The sequence below is a fragment of the Anarhichas minor genome, unplaced genomic scaffold (assembly GCF_050575085.1).
Source record: "Anarhichas minor isolate MPS153535 unplaced genomic scaffold, ASM5057508v1 ptg000096l, whole genome shotgun sequence".
Lineage (NCBI taxonomy): Eukaryota > Metazoa > Chordata > Actinopteri > Perciformes > Anarhichadidae > Anarhichas > Anarhichas minor.
In genome coordinates, this window is record NW_027466542.1 from 777,533 (window position 1) to 800,841 (window position 23,309).

At 45.4% G+C, this 23,309-nt stretch overlaps 1 protein-coding gene across 1 annotated transcript in view; it reads right to left on the reverse strand.

Annotated features, from left to right (window-relative positions):
• The window catches only part of pde4dip (phosphodiesterase 4D interacting protein), a 33,693-nt gene extending 12,334 nt beyond the window's left edge, over window positions 1-21,359 (reverse strand). The window contains exons 1-20 of the mRNA XM_076082614.1: window positions 19,011-21,359; window positions 17,198-17,335; window positions 16,879-16,998; window positions 16,605-16,697; window positions 16,154-16,363; window positions 15,836-15,994; window positions 15,262-15,357; window positions 14,799-14,936; window positions 14,486-14,665; window positions 13,772-13,966; window positions 13,438-13,692; window positions 12,887-13,052; window positions 9,804-9,916; window positions 8,921-9,087; window positions 8,215-8,506; window positions 7,921-8,086; window positions 7,608-7,724; window positions 6,838-7,321; window positions 5,685-5,920; window positions 5,553-5,601 (exon numbers count right to left, since the gene is read on the reverse strand). Of these exons, the coding sequence (XP_075938729.1) occupies window positions 5,553-5,601; window positions 5,685-5,920; window positions 6,838-7,321; window positions 7,608-7,724; window positions 7,921-8,086; window positions 8,215-8,506; window positions 8,921-9,087; window positions 9,804-9,916; window positions 12,887-13,052; window positions 13,438-13,692; window positions 13,772-13,966; window positions 14,486-14,665; window positions 14,799-14,936; window positions 15,262-15,357; window positions 15,836-15,994; window positions 16,154-16,363; window positions 16,605-16,697; window positions 16,879-16,998; window positions 17,198-17,335; window positions 19,011-20,285 (4,649 nt within the window). The 5' untranslated portion in view covers window positions 20,286-21,359. The remainder of the gene's footprint in view (window positions 1-5,552; window positions 5,602-5,684; window positions 5,921-6,837; window positions 7,322-7,607; window positions 7,725-7,920; window positions 8,087-8,214; window positions 8,507-8,920; window positions 9,088-9,803; window positions 9,917-12,886; window positions 13,053-13,437; window positions 13,693-13,771; window positions 13,967-14,485; window positions 14,666-14,798; window positions 14,937-15,261; window positions 15,358-15,835; window positions 15,995-16,153; window positions 16,364-16,604; window positions 16,698-16,878; window positions 16,999-17,197; window positions 17,336-19,010) is intronic.
• Window positions 21,360-23,309: the final 1,950 nt, after the last annotated feature.

The window sequence follows — 23,309 nt, forward strand, 5'->3', positions numbered from 1 at the left end:
AGAAGCATCACACCGACGTGATACGCGTGAATGGAAAAATAAAAACTAGAAGGGCAGACATAGAGAGGAAGGATGGAGGGGGAACAAGACAACACACTCGCAGCAGCGTGTCCCCGACAGCTGTTTTAATTAACGGTGACATGTTGGTACACAGATGCTGAGGTGGAGGTCATTCATCTAAATCAATGGCAAGCTGATACACACACTGACAATACACACACACACACACACACACACACGCACACAGACCCACAGTCACAAGACAATTGCAACATCAGAGTCCACCGACAGTACTTTTCCGTCTTTTGATGTTCACATCACATCACAAACTGTTGTGACCTAAAATGCAGCAGACTTTAAGTAAAAAGATGAATAAAATACTTGTTTGTGAGCTTTGTTTGGTTAGCCTAGCTTAGCATAAAGACTGGAAGCGGGTGGAAACAGCTAGCCTGGCTCTGAGACTTTTACCTTTTTTTTTTTTTAAATGGTAAACAATTATGTTTAAAAGTTCAAAAAGTTCTACATAAATAAGCTATTATCATGGACATTCCACGAGGTAGGTTTTTTTCGTGTCCGTCTTACTTTTGGAGTTGTGTGAGCAGTGCCCTCCTCTCCCTGTCGGTGAGTTTCTTCAGCAGCAGCAGTTCTCTCTCCTGGGCCTTCCACTCCCACAGAGAGAAGGAGAACAGAGAGTCTCTGTACAGCGGGCTGCTTTTCGACAGCATGGCCTTCCACAAAGGAGCCATCAGGCACCTTTCGGCCCCCTGTGCTTCCCCCGGCCGTCGGCCCTCTGCCTGGGCTACTGACTGGCCATCCCTCCTCTCTCTCTCTCTCAGACTCCTGGGTCGTTTAAGTTTTTCTCAGTTGCAGTTTTTCCTCCCAGCCGTGTCTCCAGAGGTAACCGAGCGTGGCTCATTAGCTTAGCAGGCTGAGGTCCTGACCTCAGCCTGTGTGAGGCAGCAGGTACAGTGGACAGGCAGAGTGGATACAAAGGATGGAGGGATGACTGGGCGTGTGAAAAGCAGAGCAAATCCTCAGATTAAGTTCGGGCTTCCCAGGGAGATAGATTTTGGTGGCTTCCTCCACACACACCTAGACACAGATCCTGGGAGCGTGTGAGCTGGGACCACAGGTGGTAACCCAAATAAATCCCAAATCAGATTCTAAGGGCACAAAGACGAGCATGTGGAGGGGGCAGACTGAAGCAACAGAACCAAAAAAACAAGTGTTGATTCACACAGCGGATTCAAAGGATTTGACCTCCAAACGTTGATGTAGATCCAACCACAGCGGATCAGTCAGATGGTTTGATGACAGGAACAGCTGTCAGCAGAGATCAAGAAAAGTGAATTCCGTGTGCAGCTCAGCACAGTTTTGAGATTCAACCCCACCAGCGTGCGATGAGGTGAAGCATGAAATGAATTGAAAAGCTAAAATAGAAACAAAAATATTACTATAATTAGCTCTGTGGTGAGCAAAGAGCTGAAACAAGTGCCTGAGGACACTCGGGTTCTTCCTCTTTTTGTTTGTTTACAACCCTGCTAAATCTCTCTCTTTCCTGTTGCCTGTCTCCGGTCCCAAAATAAGCCTTTTTTTCAATTGAAGTCTTGAATAGTGCCCTCAAAGGAAAGCCTCTTAGTACCACTCTGGACAAAACCTATCCCACCAGCCAACGCAACAGCAGCAGCAGCAGCAGCAGCAGCAGCAGCAGCAGCAGCAGCAGACCCTGCGGGAGAGATGTAGTGACGAAAGAGCAACACGCAGAGGGAGGAGAGGGATGTGCGTATATATAAACGGACGTCCGGATCCCCAGGGCTCGTGCGTTCACGCTGCACTGCCCATCAGAGAAAGAGAGGAACGGGAGCCGAATGAATGATCGTCCACAAAGCAGCACTTCCTCTTTCTTCTGCTTGTTCGCTGTCAACCTGCAAGAACAAGCACGCCTCCTCTCTGGCGCAGGAGTGAATTCATAAATAAGAGCGGCTCTTCTTTGCAGGATTTGTCGAGGAGTTGAAAATTATTTTTTATTTCTATTTTAAAGTGTCCCACGTTGGAAAAGGAAGCTTTACACCAGAAGAAGAGTTTATATCCAGCTTTAGCTTGCAGAAAATCCAAGAACCAATAGTAAGTAGGTGGAATAGCAGATCAATTCAAGTCAAAACTGCATTATCCTCTCCACAAATAAAAATAAAATCCAGGTTTCTGATGAGAGGCTCTTACGTAATGCAGATCAGAGCAGTGCTGGATGTTTAAGCGCCATGTGCTGCTCCCGATACGCTGAAGCAAGCTGAGGCTCTCAGTGGAGCTACGTCCTGCTGCTGCTTCCCCTCACGTTTCCCTCTCGCTCTCTCTCTCTCTCTCCTCCTCCCTCCCTCCCTCTCTGCGTTTAGCTGCTCATGACCTATTTCCCTCCCCACCGGAGGTCTTAATAACTTAACCTGATTAGAGGCCATGCCAACATGCTTGGAGCCCAACGCAAGCAGCAAAAGCCTCGGCAGCATTGCACAGCAGTGCAATCACACACACACACACACACACACACTGAATATAGACATACATTCATACCCATAATGTATATTTTAATCGCTGCCATGATTACGTTCACTGACAATGTTTTCTTTTTGAAGATGTTGATCTTGCTTTTTTACTAGTTGTTTTGTACTGAAAACCAATCAATGGCAGACATATTCTTTAAGGTGTTTTCTCCTTATTATGTCAATGTAAAAAAAAGTAATCTAAGTGGCATCCCATTTCTTTCAAAGCAAATGTGCTGTGGCAGATTAGTCGTATATTAAAATATAATTTTTATCGGGACACCCTGTCATGCATTAATGCTACTTGATTGTGTGTTTATACATACAATATGTCACAAAGTGTTAGCGTGAATTAAGTTAATGCCCCCCATACACACACACACACACACACACACACACACACACACCCTGTACGTACACTCAGAATCAGAGGGACAGTCTAAATGGGATGCCTGTCGCAGACTCACAGTAAACACACTCAATAAATCTCCTTCACATCTGGTCGGCCATCTGTGCTGCAACAACATGATGTTAGATGACTGCGGGCCTCTCTCCCTCTCTGCCTCTCTGCCTCTCTCCCTCTCTGCCTCTCTCCCTCTCTCTCTCTCTCTCTCTCTCTCTCTCTCTCCGTCTCTCGTTCTCTCTGAGGGGACACTCTAGTTATTCACAGAGCATTGTTTATTTGTGGGTTTGACCCAACACTCACCCTATGGTCTCTATGGTCCAGCTTAAAGGACCACACCAGTGTTTTTGTTGTTTTTGTTTTAGCATGTTTCAGCTCATTCATCGAAAAACCGTATGGGCTTTCATGCAGTAACTGCCCATCATCTGTCAGCTATTTTACTGATATTTTTATTCAAATTGAAGTTGATAAATAACTATTATTTTTCCACCTTTCAGGCAGCCTTGTGACTCTTCTCATCGAACCCAGGTACGAAAATCAGAGAGCGGCATTAAGAAGCAGAATTAGATGCGGTACAAATGACTGAACATCCAGGACATTCGTCGGCCACAAGCTGCGCTTTTTGCTTTTGCCTAAAAGAGACAGAGACACTTTTGAAATACTTGTAAAAGAGTCCCAAACATTCATGCTGAGGTTTGTTTAGAAAGACTGTTCTAAACCAACCTCCAGCCTATTGCATTTTCAAAGCAATTTAATGCTTCACCACCTTGAGGTGCACATTTGATAAAATGATTCCCCTCCTCCACTGCTGTCCGATCAAATATACAGTATGACGTCACCTACATCCAACACCAGACACACGTATACCTCTCAGCCAGCTCAGGAGTTTGACTGATTTATCAATAATATAAAGATATTGATTAGTTGAGTTTGATAGCAACATTATATCATTGTTTCTTTTGTCCCACACTAAGAATATTGGTATGATGTTCATTCTATATTAAACAAAGATTGTTTTGTTCCTCTTGTGTAACTTTGTTTGTCCTGTTCTCACTCGTGCCGTCCTTTTGTTTTTTGCTCTTCTTTTGTCCCCTCTTCTTTGCCGTCTGCCTAATTAGCCGACCGATCGACCGGACAGTTAAGGTCCTTGCTGGGACATCAGCAGAGCCCTGCTGGTCACGACTCCCCAGCAGAAATGAATGAGCTGTATGGGTTGGATGAGTGTGTGGTGGTGGGTGCAGGGCGGCCCAATCGTGGCTCTGCCCCGCAGGACTTTATGGTTTTGTAATGCAGCGCTGTCAGAGCAGCTGACTTCACAAGTTGCTGAAGGGCCCAACGAGACATCCTGCCAGCTGCGACGACCAGCAGCGGGAAAAAAAGACTTGGCATGGTGTGAAAGGAAAGAGACGAGTGAAAGAAACCAAATAAGTTCTGTGGCACAGAGGCACGAAGATATGAGATAAAGACTTTCTCCGATGTTATCTGCGGTTAACACAGGAATATTCAGTTTGACTGACTCTTTCTAATCGCACAAATACGTAGTCATTGTTCAGTCCATGTGGGTTGAAACGACATATGTTGTGATTCTCATTTCAAGCAAACCGTTTGCTAAAGTTCTACCCGACTTTGTGTCGTACAAATCACAGCATTCGCAATGAGAACAGGGAAATGTAGAGATGTTCTAAACAGGGAACGATGACTACAACAAGGCGCGGGTCAGCTGACATAAGAGGCAGCCGAAGGCGTCACTAAGCTTCTTCATGTCAGCCTACTAGCTGTCTGTACTATAAGAAGATATTATAATAATGAAAGAAGCCCACGGTCTCTGAAAGCCAGAAGGTAATGAAACACTAAAGTGTATTAATTGACCTTCTGTTTCTTCATTATTTTCCCTCTATCTAATTTTGATTGAGTAGCAATTTATCGCTCTGATTTAAATGTCAAGAAAGAAACAAATCTCCCTTCAAAGTGCGTAACATTACACCCTTCACATTTAAAATCACGTGAATCAAGAGAAGAGGCTACTCTCTAATTACTACTGTCTACTAACTAATATCACAGAACTCGTACCAACTCTGTCCAAAAATGTGTGAAATATATATATGTTAATGAAGAAGGCACAGCTCCATCACATTGCTAGTGTAATAAAAAGGCCAAAAATAATTTTTCGAATACATTTTTACTTGAAAACTAATAATATTAAAAGCATTATGCCTTAACTGACACCGAGTATAGACTGAGGTTTTTTCTGTGTTTTTCTGTGTTTTCTAAAAGTGTTCAAAAACTGCTTCTCTATCAATACTGCCAAATAATTCATGAGGGAGTGCATCTGTGTCTTCCTGTGTGTTAGATGACTCTCCAGCCCTTCATGAATTACCCAGTTATCTCTGTCATTAACTATCCGGTGAGATCATCGCTCATTATCGAGAGAGCGTCTGATTAATTCGCCCTGAGGAACAAACGTCGGCCCGAACGTCACACACCAATACTTTCCATTGACCAACATGGAGCCTGCTGTTACGCAGAGCTCCAGAGAAGCAACACACAGGAACAGGCAAACACAGAAACGACACACACACACACACACACACACTGATGAGTATGTGTTCACTGACCGGATGGCGAGCAGCTCTGTCTTCTCATCTGGATCTTCAGGATGATCTCCTGTTGGAGATACGATAACATCCTTTGTGTTCCCATATCTAATTATATCTCAGCATGTCCGTTACATGAAGTGAACCACTCACGTCCGCTGATCTTTGCGCTGACCCGCTGCGCCAGAGCGCCGCTCTGAGCCAGCTGGTCCCTGAAGCTCTGGCCCATGTAGTAGTCGATGTCGTTGGCCCTCAGCAGCTCCTCGAAGGCCTTGGTGGTGTCTCCCAGGTGCTGGGTGAGGATGTTGCACACGCCCCGACCCTCCCTCAGCCGCTGGCGGAGGTGAGACAGCTCTCTGGCCTGAGCCTGGATCAGAGTGTCGAATTTACTACGGAAAGAGAAGAACCGAAATGAGAGTTGCATATTTTGATATTTTAATACAATTCCATTTTTCTCATAATAGACTATTTAAATCCTGTACTGCTTCAGTCAGCACAGTGTCATTAGAAAGCATCTTCATTTTAGACTTAAAAATAAAAAATAAAAAATAATTCCAATAAAGGATTATTAAAAAATGTTTTCTTTTGTCTAGTTTAGTTAGTTGGTCGTCCTGTCTGAAGATACTGTAGCTACAATGTGCCATTTGTGAGGCAATGTCCAAATGTAAAGACATCACAACAGGGTTTAATGGGCTTGGAAATATAAATGAATTATACTTTTTGATAGCAGATTTTTAAATGTAGTTTTGTGACATTTTTCTCAACAATGATAACGCTCTAAAGTTGAGTTCCTGTAACCGGTTCAATAGCTTTTCCCTAAATTGTAAATGTTTTGGTATTTGTATATACAGTATATGTATAAATATATAGACGTATGTATTAACAGGGGGACCCGAATCAGCCCTTAAAAAAAGCACCAAAGCTTCACTGTAGCTACAGTTTGGTCTCACATGGCAAATGGGTTCCCATTCTCGTGCCAGTTAATCCCCTCTGACTGTCAGGCAGCTGAGTTTACATAAAAACATCTGTGGTTACGCTTGATTAACATGGACTGATACTGACAGGACGCTTCGTGCCTGCAGTGATTAATGGATCACTGCACAGACTGCGCTGCATCAGGGAGAGGCTGACAGGAACTAGTAAACAGTTATTCATGTTATAGATACATTTTATAGGATCTTAATCAAAGGATCATACAAATATTTTTGCATGTTTGTTTGTTGATAGTTTTTCATAATATGTCCCCTTTAATCAAAAATATGGAACTTATTTCCTTTTTTACAAATTGTAGTGTCCCGTCACTCACCCCGGCCAGGTGGCAGACTTTAAGTCCTCGCTGACAGACTTTTTCCCTCCTTTCCTCAGCTGGTCCTCCAGTGCGTCCACGCGGGACACCAGCTCCCGCAGGCCCTTGTCCGGGTGAGGGTGTCGGGGCGAAGCCAGAGGGCCTCCGTCGGATGACTGCCAGCCCTCATCCTCCTCCGCCCCGCTCTGGGAGGGCGAGGCCTGGAAGGACCAGTTGACCTTGCGAGGTGTGGAGGGCCCGCAGTCGCTGGAGGTGGAGAGGGACCGAAGCCGGCTCTGAAGCCCGCGGATCACTCCCTGAGAGCGGGACAGCTGGGAGCGAAGGTCCTCGACGAGGCGCTGGAGAGATGACGTCTCTTCTCCGTCGCCGGAGCTCTGGGTGGTGGTTTTAGTGAAGGTGGAGCCGCCGCCGCCACCGCTACTGCCGGCAGGCCACCACTGGGAGCCGCAGTCCAGAGACGTGCACATCTCCAGGTCATCAAACTCTGTCAGGGAACAGCAGCATTAAGCAAAACTATTAAACTGTTTCAAAGGGTGTGTTTTTGACTCGATGTTTAAAGGAAAGTATGTATAAACCTCTAAAGATGTTCATGCACAGACGCTACATTCCACTGTCACTCTCCTTTGCTTCCCTCTAGTGTTTGTATGATGCTACTACTACTATTGATTTTGTATGTTTCTCTGTGCAAAGTCAATTTGAAACGGAGTCCCCGGAGACATTCAAACAGTCCACTGGCCCTCCTGTAGGGAGTCTCCAGCAGTCAGACGTACCTGGGCTGCTGGTGTCTTCCCTCTCGGCCTCGTTCTCACTGCGGCCGCAGGTCTCGTAGCCCATGTCCTGCAGGTCCACCTGGATCTGCTTACTGTCCTGCTGCACTGCCGTCTCCGCTGCAGAGACACAGAAGAAGGAGGAGATGCAGCTTTACACCAGTGTGTTTGCCGTCGACGTCACTGGCATCCATCTCTATTTTTTGTATAGCTATGTTCGTTTTGCTTATTTTCCTCAACAGATGTATGGAGCGATAACAAATGACTGACACAACACATAACACTTCAAGTTCAAGCCATCCGTCTGTCCACTCACTGAGCAGCTCCCTGTAGTCTTTGAGCTGCTCGGCCTGAGCATGCACTGTGGCTTCAGACACCATCAGTCTCTCCTGCAGCTCTTTGCTCTTCTGCTGCAGACGGACCTTCTTCTCGGGCGTCACAGAGGACACGGCGCCCTGCGGCTGACCGGCAGGCAGTTTGTCCTGGACGACAAACAGGAAAAGACACAAAGAAAACACTTTTGTTAGATGGGCTTTATACGCATGGACAGTTGTTGTCCTCTGTGGAGCGAGGACCTGCCTGTTCTACGAAGCAGCCCCCCCCCCCGTACCTGTGAGGAGTTGGCGAGCAGGTGCAGTGACTCGGGTCTGTTGGCTCTCTGCTCATCACTGGTCTGGATGTTGGTCTGCGACAGAGACGGCTCGCTGTCCCAAGCGTCCCACATCTCAGAGCTTTCCTCCTCCTCTTCATCCTCCTCCGTCCCTTCTATGGTCACATCCAACTCCTCCTCCTCCTCCTCCAACACCTCCTGCTCATCACTCTGTTTACTGTCGGGCTGCGGGCCTTCACTCAGCTGATGCCTCAAATCTCCGTTCTCTGCCTGCAGGCTGAACAGAGCTTTCCTTCAAAGCGGGCAGAGAGAGAGATGGAGGGTTAGAAACAGGTTTAATAGATAAGTGTGGTGTAATTACCTCCGCCATGGAGATTATGTATCCGGTTCTGTGTGTTTGTTTGTTTGTCTGTCTGTCTGCAGGATTGCGGAAAATCTGCTGGCTCCATTTTCGTGAAACTTGGTGGAAGGGTGTGGCATGGGCCATGGGAGATCCCATTCAATTTTGGAGTGGATCTGAATCACGGGAATTTTGTCGGGGACTATTTTCTCTCTTTTTTGCTCTAAAGTGTGTGTTTGTGTGTTCATGGTGATGAAGGAACATGTTACCCAGTGCTACAGTGTTGCCCGTTGATGTGCTTTTAATGGACGGATACAAACAATACTTGTTCGTAGGATCCATTCAGCCTTATCGTCATCGTCTTACCTCATCTGTGAAAGTGAGGAGAAGCCGGCCTTCTCCAGTTGAGCCTTCAGCTCTCCCAGCTCTCTCTCCACCGCCCTCTTCTGCTCCACCAGCTGCTTGACCTCCGTCAGTCCCTGGCCTTCAAACAACAGGTCCTGGGGCGGAGGCTTTCTTGTACCTCCAGAACCCTGTTGACAGTCAGAACGGTTTCTGAATAATACGCTACGAGCCCCCCGAGGTGCAACTCACTAAACGAGCACAGCCAAGCAAAATTACAGTTACGATATTGAATACATCATTTTTAGTGCAAATGGACCAGAGATCCAAGATCAACAATCAATGTTCACAGCAGCTTCATGCCTCATAAAACGCCAACCCTCAGACATCAACCTGTTTCCTGCCTTCGGTTAGTTTGAATTGTTGCACCGAGGCCTCTGACAAGAAGTTTCAGAGGGAATGTTAAGATATTTTGAGTATACTTTATTTACTGTATGCATTTGGTGATTGTGATGCATTGTTTGTTTCAGAGGTTAAAATAACAGACTATATACTGGATAAAATACACACAAATGAACTGAAGGAAAGCTGAATCTTTCTCAGTGATCCAATGAGAGCCAGACACATGAAGGGTCAGAATCTTCAGAATACACAACAAGTAAAGAAATAAGGATTGTGTTCAAGGAAATATCCCAACAATTCTATATGAATAAATAAAGTGTCAGAAACTACAAATGTCTCTTAATAGATAACTATTCAAACTGAAATCCTCATCCATCACTCTTCTGGGATGATAAATCCACCCCTTCTCAGACTGAATGTGGAGTTTATTACGGGATGTTTGGCCTCCATTCCCTTTAAAAATAAAAATAAATCAGTCAGACATTCGCATCAAACATATTCGTACCTTGGTGTTGGCCACGGACTGGACCCTCAGCTTGGACTCCTCCTCATCGACGCTCTCAGTGCACTCGCTGTTCAGATCATCATCAGCCTCGTCTTCATCCTCTGAGCTCAGCTCTACGCGAAGCAGGAGAAAGTGTTAGACCTCTACCATCACAAGAACTTCTTTTACATCTCACTCAACCTCAGGTTTCTGTTAACTTTGCGCAATTCCACAACCATTCTGCCGAGTGTCACACTGTCAGCACTGAGAAAAAAACATCTGTATATTTCTGAAACAGCTGCTCATCCAGATCAGCCGACATTCTCCTCTTTTCATCACGATGTAACTTGTAACGAAACTTCCGCTACGCCGCTGAATTTAACATCGTACATGAATGTACGTATGAACAGCTCGTAGTTCACCGAAACCAGGAGCGTTCTGTTTTTAAGAACTTCAGTGTTCAGTGTGAAGTCACTTCAGGAACAGAATGGACCAATAGAAGGGTTGGATCTGGAAAGTTGAAGATATTTAAAGCGGACAGGATTATGGGTAATCCAAGCTATAATAGTGAGATAAATCATGGCCAAGACTTTTCTTGAAAGTCCTGTTGATGAAGTGAACTATAGGCCTGTCTCTAATTAGCATCCTCAGTGCTATATCCTGTTTCCAGGACTGTTACCCTCCACGTTTCATTACTACTTGGATTTGGTCTCATATCAATATGAACTTTCAGGGCCTTGGAAACCACTGAAGTCATGTCCTCAGTATTGTTTCTGTGGGTTTTCTTTATCCCATTACACACTAATTTGTGTTTTTTTTAAATTGGTTTGATTTATTGGGATATTCTCTACAACATGTATCATATATGTGACTGTTTTAAGCAAAAAAAGATCAAGATAAATTCAAGTAAGGGGAATTGATGTTTCTCTGCTGGAACTGCTTTACTATATTCAGTAACAGGGTGGTGAATTTATTTTTTTCATTTTAGACAATCACGAAAGGGCAAATATAATTGTGAAATGAATAAGTATCATGCCAGTTGGGAGACGAGTCAAAATGTTCTTTGGCAATTTGAAATGAATGTTTTGAAAATTCTCAATATGGCCCTATTAAAACTGCAAACTAGGAATAACCGGATGTTTTGTACGTTCTATGAAGTGACATTGAAGTTGGTGTGTTGTACACAGAGAAGGGGTCATCTTGTTCCTCCGTTCTAAAGTTACTGTGTAAATACGAGTGCGAATATACATGTGGTGGAGACAGAGCTACAGTAAGGACGGGAAGTCATAAAACATGGAATATATTCTGAAGACTTGTTTATTGAACGGGATCAATTACATGTTAAGGTTTGAAAATGTATAAATAAAATATAATATCTGCAATACAACAGATGTGGCAAAACCTTTTATGGAGTATGTGCAGACACACACACACTTTACATTCTTCCGCTTTACGGGAAGATCAATAAGAAGAAAGAAGCATTCATACTTACTGTGCTCCAGTGTGACACTCGATTGTGTGATATTTGTTCATTTTGAATTACACAGATGAACCGATGGTTGTTGAATTGCACATCGAGTCTCATTAAATCACAGAATCAAGCTTATATTAAAACATTAAACATTTCTCCATAAGGATAGCTGTACAGTAAGTATACATATTCATAATCACATAAAGGCAATGTGCTTATATTTTCATATTGTTCAGTAAAACAGAATGTGAGTTTTTTTTTTTTGCAGCACTCAGAAACAGAATCATTCAAGCTGCTGAACGTGCAAAGGCACCCACACATCCACGTACAAGGTTAAATATGCTGGCATACGTAACCAAATACATAAACACATTTATAGCCCCATTGAACAGAGTGAATTATGCTTTGAGTCATACAAAATAGAAAATATGAAAGCAGTCTTTAACGTTAAACTGCACTGAAACATTTACAAAACAATTAAATGAAACCGTGCCATCATTGAGGATTAAACCCAGATGAGTTAACGTGAAGAGCTTTGTTCCAAAATGACAAAATGATTTTAAAAAAAAACTGTGTATATTATTTACAAAAATGAATTATTAAAACAGAAATAATTCAAAGAGTTTTCAGAATTGAAGTCTGAGGATTGTACAATCGGGTTTAATTGATGTGTGTTTTGATTAAAATCAGTAAATTAGTTATTAGTATTTATCAATCATTTTATGTATTTTGTATTATTCAATATTTTTGTTGTATTTTGGAACAGGAGCTCCACCACTCTACCCCCCCTGCCCCCCCAACAAGCTTTTTGTGGACAAGCACCTAAAATAAAGCTACTGATTACAGTCATGATCAGTCAGAATGATACTGAACCAAAATGTCAGCCTCTTCTTGCCTTATTATAATATATATATACTATATTAGCATTATATTGGGAACTTAAAGGACCAGTGTGTAGGCTGTAGTGATATCTAGTGATGAATACCCCTCCCTTCCCCAATGCCTGAGAACTACTATGGCAGTAAGAGGCCCTCTCTAGAGCCAGTGTTGGGTTTGTCCGTTCTGGGCTACTGTAGAAACATGGCGGTGCAACATGGCGGACTCCCTGAAGAGCACCTGCTCCGTATGTAGATATGAAGGGCTCATTCTAAGCTAACGAAGACATCAATTCTTACTTTCAGGTGATTATACGCAAATGAAAACATATATACAGTATGTCATATAGTTTTATGAAAACTATATTCCCTTTCTGCTAAAAGATCCCCCTAAATCCTACACATTGGACCTTTAACATGGTTGGAGCTGTGAGGCTTTTTGCTCTCAAACAATGCAAAGTATGTCATGTTTGAGTCAATATTGAACACAATGCAATAATTCAAGAGGTCAAACTAAATCATGCCGCTTGTTAAGGGGGATTTAAACTGAGAAGTGTTAAGAAGCGTGCAACAAATTGAATTCAGTACTATTTACACCCACAAGGTGTTAAATCTTGTTAAATCAGTGTGAACACCACCCCCACGCAGCACCACCACCACCACCACCACCACCACAGCAGGACACTCAGAGCCCCACACCACAGCCACGGCTCCCCGATGCTGTTACAGATACTGTCCCATGCTTCTCTGATGCCCACCTCCAAACTCGGGCTGCCTGCCGTTGGGCCGGTCTCGGCCCAGGATGGGGCCTCTGGCCGGGGTACCGTCCCGCTGGACCAGGCTCTCCCTCAGCTCCTGGACCTCCTGGGTCAAACGCTCTAACAGCGGGAGACCGGAGGGCTCCACCATCTGCCTCTGGAAGTCCTGCAGAACACACACACACACACACACACACACACACACACACAGACATGCACACACACAAAAACAGAAGACCATGACATGTACACACATGCATTAATACGCAACACATACGCAACACAAAATATTGGGTTAATAGAGGACAGAAAGCTGCATTTTAAATCAGCAGAAACAGGGATGTTACATTCTGTTTATTTCAACTAATAATGTTGTCCGAGTCTCTCATATTTTGGGAAATACTAGCCTTTTTACCCAGTTGGGTAAAAAGGCTCTTTGGAAGCTAGATAAGTACTGCCATGTTTTGAATATTGGCTTCTTATATGAGAATATAAAGTATGAGTATGTTAAAACAAAATTTCAAACATGTAGAAAGATCCGTCTCACTGACCCTGATGATCTCCTCCTTCACATGCAGCGTCCTGCTAAGGGAGTCCACCTTACTGGCCTGATTCCTGCTCAGCTCCTGGCTCTCCTGCCCCCTCCTCAGAGCCAGACGCAGCTCCTCCTGCACCACCTGGAGCTCAACAGCCAAGTCCGGTACAGAGTCGGACCTGGATCCGACACCTGAGCTCAGCTGTCTGCGGAGCTCCTGGAGCCTCCCCGTCTGCTCGGTCATCACCTCGCTGAGCCGGCCCGCGGAGTCCTGGAGGGAGATTGGTGTCACTTTTCCCCCCGTACAACTTTATATTGAACGCTTCTACTGAGCTCCTCCTCTCCTCTACCTGAATGTACTGGTCCCTGGAGCTGATGGTTCTGAGGAGATCCTGGACCTGCTCCTGGTGCTCCTGGGCCTGGTTGGTTCGGTCGGCCAGCACTTCCTGGAAGAGGCGGTCTTTGAGCTGGAGGCGGACCTTCAGCTCCTCCAGAACATCGCTGGGAGCTGATTGGATCTGAGCCAGTATGGAGCAGCGCAGATCCTGCATCCGAGAGAAGTGAAGAAGAACAAAAGCATGAATCCACAGCAGGAAAAGACAACAGTGAAGCGTTATTTTTAGCTGCTCATGTTCCTATTTTGGTACAGTTTTCAATGCATGTTAAATCTGACAATAAAGCAGGAAAATGGAATCATCAATTTCCCACCTGTGCTTCACATGTGGTTTAAATAATCTGGGCTCAGTCAGTCAGCTAAAATTATTCTTCTGTTTCTCTGTCTTGGTTCTTTGATTTATTAAAGGAAAATTGTAGGTAAATAACAAACACAATGGCCACATTACTGACAATATGATCCAGGTTCCTTGAATCTCGGATGGTATTTTCAATAACAGCGTGCCCTTATTTTGAAATTCTGTGACTATACTTATAATTCACAAACATGACACTATGGCCACTTTCGCAGTGAAAAAGACATGTTTCGTCAGCAGCTGCATTTAATTTAAATCTGAGGATCTGATTATAAAGGATATGTTATTGTTTTAAAGGTCACTTCCTGTCTGTACCTGGGCCTCCTGAGTGTGAGCGTGCAGCGCCGCCTGCAGCTGGCTGATGATGCCGTCTTTCTCTCTTAGGATGCTGCTCTGTCTCTCTCCGCCCTCCTGCTGCTGCCGCTGGACGTTCCTCCAGGCGTCGCACACCTGCTCCAGATGCAAAGCCTTACCACGCACCAGCACCTCCAGGCTCTGACACACACACACACACACACACACACACACACACACACACACACACACACACAGACCACCAACAATGAGAGGTGGTGGCGGCAGACTGAGAGGGAGAAGACGTTTGATTTGTGTGTGTGCGTGTTCTCACAGTGATGGTCTCCTCGTTGTTTGACAGGACGCAGCGCTGCCTCTCCAGGTCTCTCTCCTTCTCTCTGAGCAGCAGCTGAAGCCGGCGGGTCTCCTCCTCTTTCTCCTCCACGCTGCGGAACTTGTCGTCCACCGCTCGCTGGGGGTTGGACGGGGGGAAAAAGAAGCATCAATCATCACTGAACCTGACGGGTTAGGTGTGGCCTTAAACCGCCGAGTAGTCCATTTTGAAAACTAGGAGTCTTCCAAAATGGGCACTAAAAGTTTCTGGATTTTTCATCTCAATGAGGCTTTCCCTGGTTAAATAAAGGTTGCGAATATGTGTATTTTTTGTTGTTACAATCAGATTTGGTTTTATTTAGAGCACAAAAATGACAGGTAACTCACAGAGGCTCACAGGATGTAGTAGATGACCATTGGTGTGTGTACGTGTATGTGTGTGTGTGTGTGTGTGTGTTGTTTACCTCCAGAGCTCGGTCTTTCTCCCTGATGCGCTGGTGGAGTTTGTGAAGCAGAGAGTCTCTCTTCTCCTTTGGATCCTCCAACAGCTCACAGTAGTTCTGATTCAAAAAACAAAATAATCAGTCAGCGCACACCAGTTTAGAATAAGAGTTCAGAATAAGATTACCACTCTGTGTGTGTGTGTGTGTGTGTGTGTGTGTGTGTATGTGTGTGTGTGGGCGTCATAAAAACAGAAAAAGTGGGGCCCGACGATTTAGTCCAAAAAAGCAGGGCCTGGGTGGACCTCTAAACCTTTCTGTCTATCTACTGGGAAATTTGAAAACAGATACCACATTAGTGGAAGTGAATCCATCAACAGAAACTCTGAATTCTTCTGGAAACAACTGTGGAGCTATTGAGTCACTTCAGCTGAATTTTGTCGGAGCATCTAGTCTGCGTTTTCTGTTTGGATTCTTTGCATGCTTCACATGCCAGAGTTCTGTAAAGTGACCGCTGTGAGAATCCTGTGAGTGTTTGTAAGTGCTGGTGCAGGTTTATCTAAAAGCCTCAGAGAATAGTGGTTTTCAGTTGTCTGACCTCTACCAGCTGCTCTTTGGTCAGTAGGGAGGTCCTCAGCTCTCTGATGGTCCTCTCTCTCTCCTCGTCCTGCCTCTCTCTCTCTCCCTCGGCCTCCCTCCGCTGCTCCTCTCTCTCCTGCAGGGCCGATCGAGCCGTCTGCAGAGCCAGCTGCAGATCCTGAACGTCACGCACACACGTCACAGTAAACGACAAAGAGCCAAGATGCAGGGCGGTCTCAGACTCGGTAAAAGAAATTAGCAAAAAATAAAAAAGAAGGACGTAAACCAACAAGTAGAACTAACAATTCAAAGCGGTCACACTCCCGTCGTCTCTCACCTGGTTGTGCCTCTCCGTCTCCCTCCTGTGCTGCAGCGCCCCCTGCAGGTCTTTCTCCAGCCTCTGCAGGGCTCGGCTCAGGTCCTCCTGCGTCCTGCCCGCCTGCCGCTGCGCATGCTGACCGGCCTGCAGCTCCAGCTGAGCCCGGAAGAGAGACGCCTGCAGAGCCAGGACCTCGCCCTGACCGCGAATACTGTCCGCACCCGACACCTGCAGGGTCCCACGGGCGGAGAGGGGACGGATGTGTGGAGGAAGAGAAAGGAAAGCTTTGAATGGTGGTGAAATACTCGACTGAAACCACATCTAAGCCGTCCTAATAAAAGATTGTAGACAACCAGAAACAAGTTATTTCAGTGGCTATGGTGTGAATCTGTGTCATCCTGTATAGTATACAAATAAAGAAGCTCTACGGTGGTATTATTCAGTGTCATGTCATACATGGAGGACAAACCTGCAGCTGCTGCAGCTGGTTGCGGTTGGCGAGCTCTTTGAGAGAACACAGCATCTTATTCTGTTCCTCAATCACCCGATACAGCTCTGCAGCCTGCTCACACACAAACACACACACAGTTTAAATATGAAACTGTGCTTTCTTTGTGCGTTTCCTCTTGTGACACTCTGCTGTGTTCAGTCTTTTCTTTCTCTGTCTAAATCTATTGCTTCTTGGCCTCTTTTTCCTGACATTGTTTTCCTCTACGTGTCTGTCTGTCTATACGTCTCTCTACCTCTGTCTCCTTGGAGTTCACGGCATCAGTGATGTTCTGGATGCTTCTCTCCTGTCGCTGGGCTTCCTCTTGGGCCGAATGCAGCTCCAACTCCATCTCACCGAGACGCTCCTGCAGCTTCTACACACACACACACACACACACACACACACACACACACACACACACACACACACACACACACACACACACACACACACACACACACACACACCAAGAGACTCAGTACAGAAAGTGTTGCTGTAGACCTGAACGACTCGTGCTCAGATGGGTGAGGAACTGGTCCGGAGTTGGTACAGTAGGGGTGAGGTGTTCGTACCTGGTTCCTGGTCTCGCTCTCTCTGATCTTGGTTTGGAGCGAGCAGACCTGGTCCTGGGCCTTCTGCAGCTCGCCGACACACTGACCTGCGTCGCTCTCATACTGACTGAGCTGGCTCTCCTGCTCATCAATCAGCCTCTGAAAGACAAAGGGACAAATAATCAGTGGTGAAAAGTTGGACACACACACACACACACACACACACACACACACACACAGTTATGTGTGTTGTTCCTGCAGCTGTTGTGTGAATGATTGAGAGAAAGTGGAAAGTGATGTCAGCTCACTGCTGGATGACTTCCTGTGGAAGCGGCTGTTGCTGTGGCAGCATGTTGTTGACTTCCTTGTTTTTGTGATCTGTGTAATGATGTGATGTCACTGTGCCCTTTGGGAGGCTGTATGTGGGACCTTTTTCTATAGCTGCTTTAACTGCGGCCCCACAACAACACAGGGCTGTACTGGAGAACGGTGACGGAAAAATATTATACAAAAAAATCATAGGGAACACTGTGTTTTATGGGTCCCATAATAAAAATAGCAATCTGAAAATGTTTTGCGCATTTCTTTTTTAAAAAGGAACAATTTTAGTTTTTTTGAAAGACCCAGGAAATGGTTGAAAAGGTGAAATGTTATTGTGAGAAATCTAGGACAGAATTCTCTCAATGCGACCGCTACGATCCACTTCCGTCGGGATTAAAGGAGGGATCACTCAGGTTACACAGGCTGAGGTGAACCTGTGTGCTACATTTACAAAACACGAGACGTCTTCTCTTCTGTTAAATCACGAAACAGACCTCTGGTGTAAAAGGGCAGCAGTTAGAGACATTAAAGTCACCAGCATCTTTAAATGCTGTGGAGCCTTTATCCGTGTGTAAATGGCAGGAGTGTAAATTTCCTCATTCATAGCAGTGAGAGGTCTTTTGTACAGATTGGCATATTGTTGTATAATAGAGCAATGAACCAACATGAGGGACCGTAACAGAGCTGCCTTGTCTCTGTCTGTGCGCTGCTGGCCCACTGAGCCACATTCACGCTGATCATCAACATAACAATAGACGTTATGAACGTGGATCGGCCGGAGCGGAGCCCTTCACACGGACTGACTGCTGCGGTGCTTGGAGACTGTTCCCATGGCAACGGAAGTGTTGCTAGGATACCGACGAGGACGAGCATTTATGCTCCCCGAGAGGGTAATCAAGGCAGCGGGTGTGTTCAGCATTCTCCTCCGCGAAGGAGATGAGCGAGACATAAACACCCAGTGAGATTCGACCTCGTACAGTCTGGATGGAGGACGCTCGGACCCTTCATCAGATTTGTTTTCCTGTACTTTATCAGTTCTTATAGACAGCGAAAACCGCCTGGGCATTATTTCAAAAGGATAACATCAGGTTTCAAACCTGGTTTCATGGTCGTCACACAGCCGTTAAGTTTTAGCCTGAAAAGTAGACTGAAATGCCCTTTTGTTTGTCGGCTGTGACTCAGAGGTCTGGGACCAGGCTAGTTCTTGCTTTTATCAAATTTTCCTTACTTTCAGAATTTAAATGGGAAACGTTTTTTCAAGAGGCACTCCAAAAAATGTTGTATTGCTCTTCCATAAAGTTTGAGGACTTGCAATGCAAAAGACATGACAAAAAAAGATAAAAATCGAAGCCTCAGAGGCTGAGAAGTCCTGACTTTTGGTCTTTTGTATTTCCCATAATGCAACCCACCATGGTCTTACTGTCCTGTCTAAATGAAAGCTCCAGATTCAACACCGACAGGATCAACTACTGTGAGGTCATAGGTCAACCAGGTATTGTGGCCACTAGTCTACCTGCTGAAAGCGGAACGGACCGCACTGAACATAATCATCCAGCCACTGCTCCTCCATCTCGTCCAGCTCCGCCTGCAGCTCCCGCTGGGGACACGGGGTCACGATCTCCGGTACGGGCTGGTGGGAGTACAGCTCACAGTCTGCTGGCCCTCCAAAGGGCGACCCCAGTTGGATGGGCAGGGGTAGCAACAGGCCTTGCTCCAGTTTGATTTTGCTCAGAACTGGGAGCTTGCTGCCCCTTTGGGGCTTCACTGGCCGGTACTCCCAGCCCCTCAGGAGGCTCAGCATCATCTCGAGCCCGGAGAGGGAGCTCTCACTCGGGGGTTTGTCCCAAGGAGCGTCCCTTCTCACTGGAGCCTCCTCTGGACCAGTTTCGTCTCTTTCTTTGTGGTTCACATGAAGGCAACTCACGTCCACGGCTGTGTCAAGAGATTCTACGGATGATGCCGGGCTGGGACTCGTTCTGTCACACATGACCTTATCAGTGTCCAACTCGGTTGAAGAGGACTCAAAGGCGACCGCTGTAGCCTCAGACTCTTCAGAGGTTCTGCCAGAATCCTCGACTCCCAGAGTGGCTGTTGAGTAGCGGGTAGATGGACCGCAGGATGTGCTCCTGCGTCCAGCCCGGCGAGGCACCTTACACACTGCCTCGTAGTCGGAATCAGCAACACGGAGCACTGCACAACCCCTGCACCGCCTCGGCTTCTGGCCAGAGACAGTGTCTGCTCCTGTGCACTGGTGGTGGTGGTCGTGATGGGTGTGGTGGTCCAGGGCCGGGTCCTCCTTATCAGCCCAGGATTCATATACCGAGTAAGTCAGATCATCCTGGATCATATTCGAGTATCTTCCATCCTGCAGGGCTGACAGATCCACCACAGGCGAGTCCTCGGACTCTGCATCAATCCCAACGACCACCACAACGGACCCAGGCGGAGCCAGGCTCCCATCCTCCGCGTTGTTCTTCCGGTACAGACCTCCGATACACTGCCTCAGCCGGTCTTTCTCCAGCAGCAGCTTGTGGAGACGCTCCAGGGACAACGCCTCCACGCGGGCGATGACCGTGTCGAAGCGGTACATGCGGTCCAGCATGAAGGCGCACTTGGAGCAGGCGAACTCCCCGCGGCCGTCCCGGTTCAGCTCGTGGCCCAGGGCGTGAGACAGCAGCACCTGCAGGTTGAGCTTGGCCGCCGGGTGGAAAATCCATCGCCGCTGGTTGCCGCAGAGCTCGCGGGCGCAGATCCTGCACGCCTCCTTCATCTTCACCACGTCCAGCATCACAACAGCACGTTGCAATGAACGGAGGACCAATAATATAGGAGCGCTTCAGAGTCAAGTCAATTTATTTTGTCGCGTCTAAAAGCCGTCTTTGGATTGAAGGATGAAATCACAAGTGTTCAGAGTAAAGAACCTTTGACTGGACTTTAGTTCAGGCGTGGTCCAACAGTTTTTTTTTTCCCAGATAAGTTTCATTCATCCTTGTACAGAGATGCTTTGATGTCGCTCTTCAGCCTTCAAATGTCTAGTGTTGACCTGCTGTCCTCATGAAAAGTATGTGTTTTTAAGCTTAAGTTGATTGTGTTTTGTGTGTTTCAGACTCTGTTCTGCTGAGGAAGATCGTGTCATATGATTGAAAGCTCCAGCTCCACTACCTTGTGGTGAGAGATTGCTTCGTCTCCTACCGTTTCCAAGGTCAAAAATGAACTTTCAATGTCAAATCTGAAATTGAAATTTTGCCTACAGCATAAATAAAATCCATTTAACTACTCTGTACTGAATTAGAAGCGTGAATCAACTTTGAATCAAATGGGCAGAAAGTGAGATTTTGAGTTGAACTGAATCTCTGCATAAAGCATTCAGATTGATCATAAACACTTTGCGGATCATCCGTCTAGTTGTCCCTCATTCAAAAACAGAAATCTCGTCGGATCACGGTGACATGACAACGTGATCAGCAGCGTTAGTTCAGGGAGAAGATTTGCAGGCAGAGCGGATGTGATGAATCTCTGTCCTGGGTTGCATTTCACTTCCTCGATGGTTCACTGCAGACATCATGTCACATCGATCCGGGGTTTATTCCCGCCTCAGTGATTCCGGTGAAAGTAACGAGCCCCAGCTAATGTCACTGCAGTATTTTTTATTGTGTGCCTTTTAAATCAATGACGTCTGTCTGCATGACAGCATCTCTCCGCTGCTGCAGCGTGCCCCCGTTACGATCCGACACGAACGCGGAAAATAAAACGATCCCTCCCGGTCGACGGTTTTGCGCGTCTGAGGGTTCACCATCCGGGTCCCCGATCCGTTTTCTCCTCACCGGCCTCGGCTCCAGCAGCTGAGGATGGAGGGAGAGGCTGTCGCTCCTCTAGCCGCTTTCAGAACGAGACAACGAGGCAACGTTGACAGCAACCAAAGCTCGTGTGCCTCTAAAGATCGCGAGGAGGTCTCACTCCGCAGCTTTAACTAGTCCCGTCTGGCAAAAGTGGGCTCTGGTTGTAGTCCAAGACTGTTATAATTGTATTATCGTATCCTATTTCTGGGAATATTCCACAGACATAAGTCGTATTCTTTTGTATCATTTATCACATCTGGGAGCAGTGATTCACTGACTTATTGACTTATACATCAATAATAATAATCCAATAATATAACAGTTTTTAATTTATATATACTGTATATATAACTGTTATATTGTTATTAATACACTGACACCACTCTGCATTATAAGCATTTTGATACGTTAAGTAGGCTTGTGTTTTGGTAATACTGACATTTGTATACTGTGGTAAAAACAAAGAAGTACAAAATATCTGAAACACAAGGAAATCCAAATCCAAATGCATTATGTTTGTCATTTTGACCCATACGATCTTCTCCTTCTAATTTTTTATTAGCAGTTTTCTTTGTGTTCCAATATGTTTTAAAATCGTTATTTGAATGGTATTATTTCTAGTTAAAACTGACGGCTGATGTATGGGTTTTGTTAATGTAGGCTTTAAATTGCAAACATAACAGGGATTGTAAACATTGACACATGACTGATGATGAGGCTCAGGTCTGTATTTCAGTTTTCAGCTTTCGGTCCCCCGCATCATTGAGAGAGTGAGACCTCTGCAGCCGGGACTGAACCATTTTACTGGAAACAGGAGGGACACCGAGCCCTTTAGACCTCTATGCAGACTCTTTTTAATACACATTTGGGACTCCTTCTGGCGAAACATTAGATCACTTAGTTTGTTTGCATTTAATTCATTATTTCTCTTTAAGGTCAAATCAAATACTCAACAGCATTAAAACACCATTTTGAGTGTTTTTCAATTAATACAACATAGCTACAGGCCTGTGGAACTGCTGTGTGTCCTTTACTGATGTACACTAACAACAGTAGAAAACGTGGCTTAGATAGAGCTTCCAATCTCTCCAAGTTGACGTTAAATTGCAGGTTGTGTCTTTAAGATGCTGAAATGTAAAAACAAAATCAGGTCTGAAACTGCAGTTTTGCTTTTTTATTTTAAGATGTTATACAAAAAATACTTAATTGAACATCTTTATTAAACTGAAATTGACTTCACTGATAGCTTTTATTTGATTTTTTTTGTCTTTTTACCCCCCCCCCCCCCTTTTTTTAAATTGATTATATTTCCACTATTTAATTATTTAATTTTTCTCTTACTGTTTTCCATTTTGTGTGCTGTTCAAGTGTTGTCACCTGTGGCTGATGATGACTCCACTGTAATGAATACTGGACACTGAATAATTGTGTGTTTTAATGGTTATGTATTTAATGTCATTCTTATGCTGATGTTTCGTACCTGATGAAACATTGCACAGCATCAGTATTGTGACATATTGTGGGATAATTATTGGTCACCCAGCTGCTCGCTGTGCTGTTTATTCCGTCTGTCTGCCTAATTAAAACCACTGCATTCAGTCCCCCAAAGCTGAGGTGAAAAGGAACAGCGGGCAGAAACTGATCATTAATACCACAACATTGTGCGACTAAATATAACATTTTCATAAAGATTTTTCATTGCCAGTATTACTCTGTGTGCAGGGTGTGAACTGAAAAAAACAGGCCTGATTGTTTTCCATCGGGTTCATTAAATTCTCTGAATTGTCAGCGTGAAATGAGTTCATGCCTTTCCCAGGGGCACCCAGGCCTCGTCCGGCCTTCACATGCATGTCACACAATGAGAGGGAGGAGGGAGTGAGCTCTCATTTCTCTGAAACTCGTATCAGCGAATCACATGGCGCCTTAATAAGAGCAACAGGGCTCTGCTCTTAAAACGCTCACGTCATTTTCAA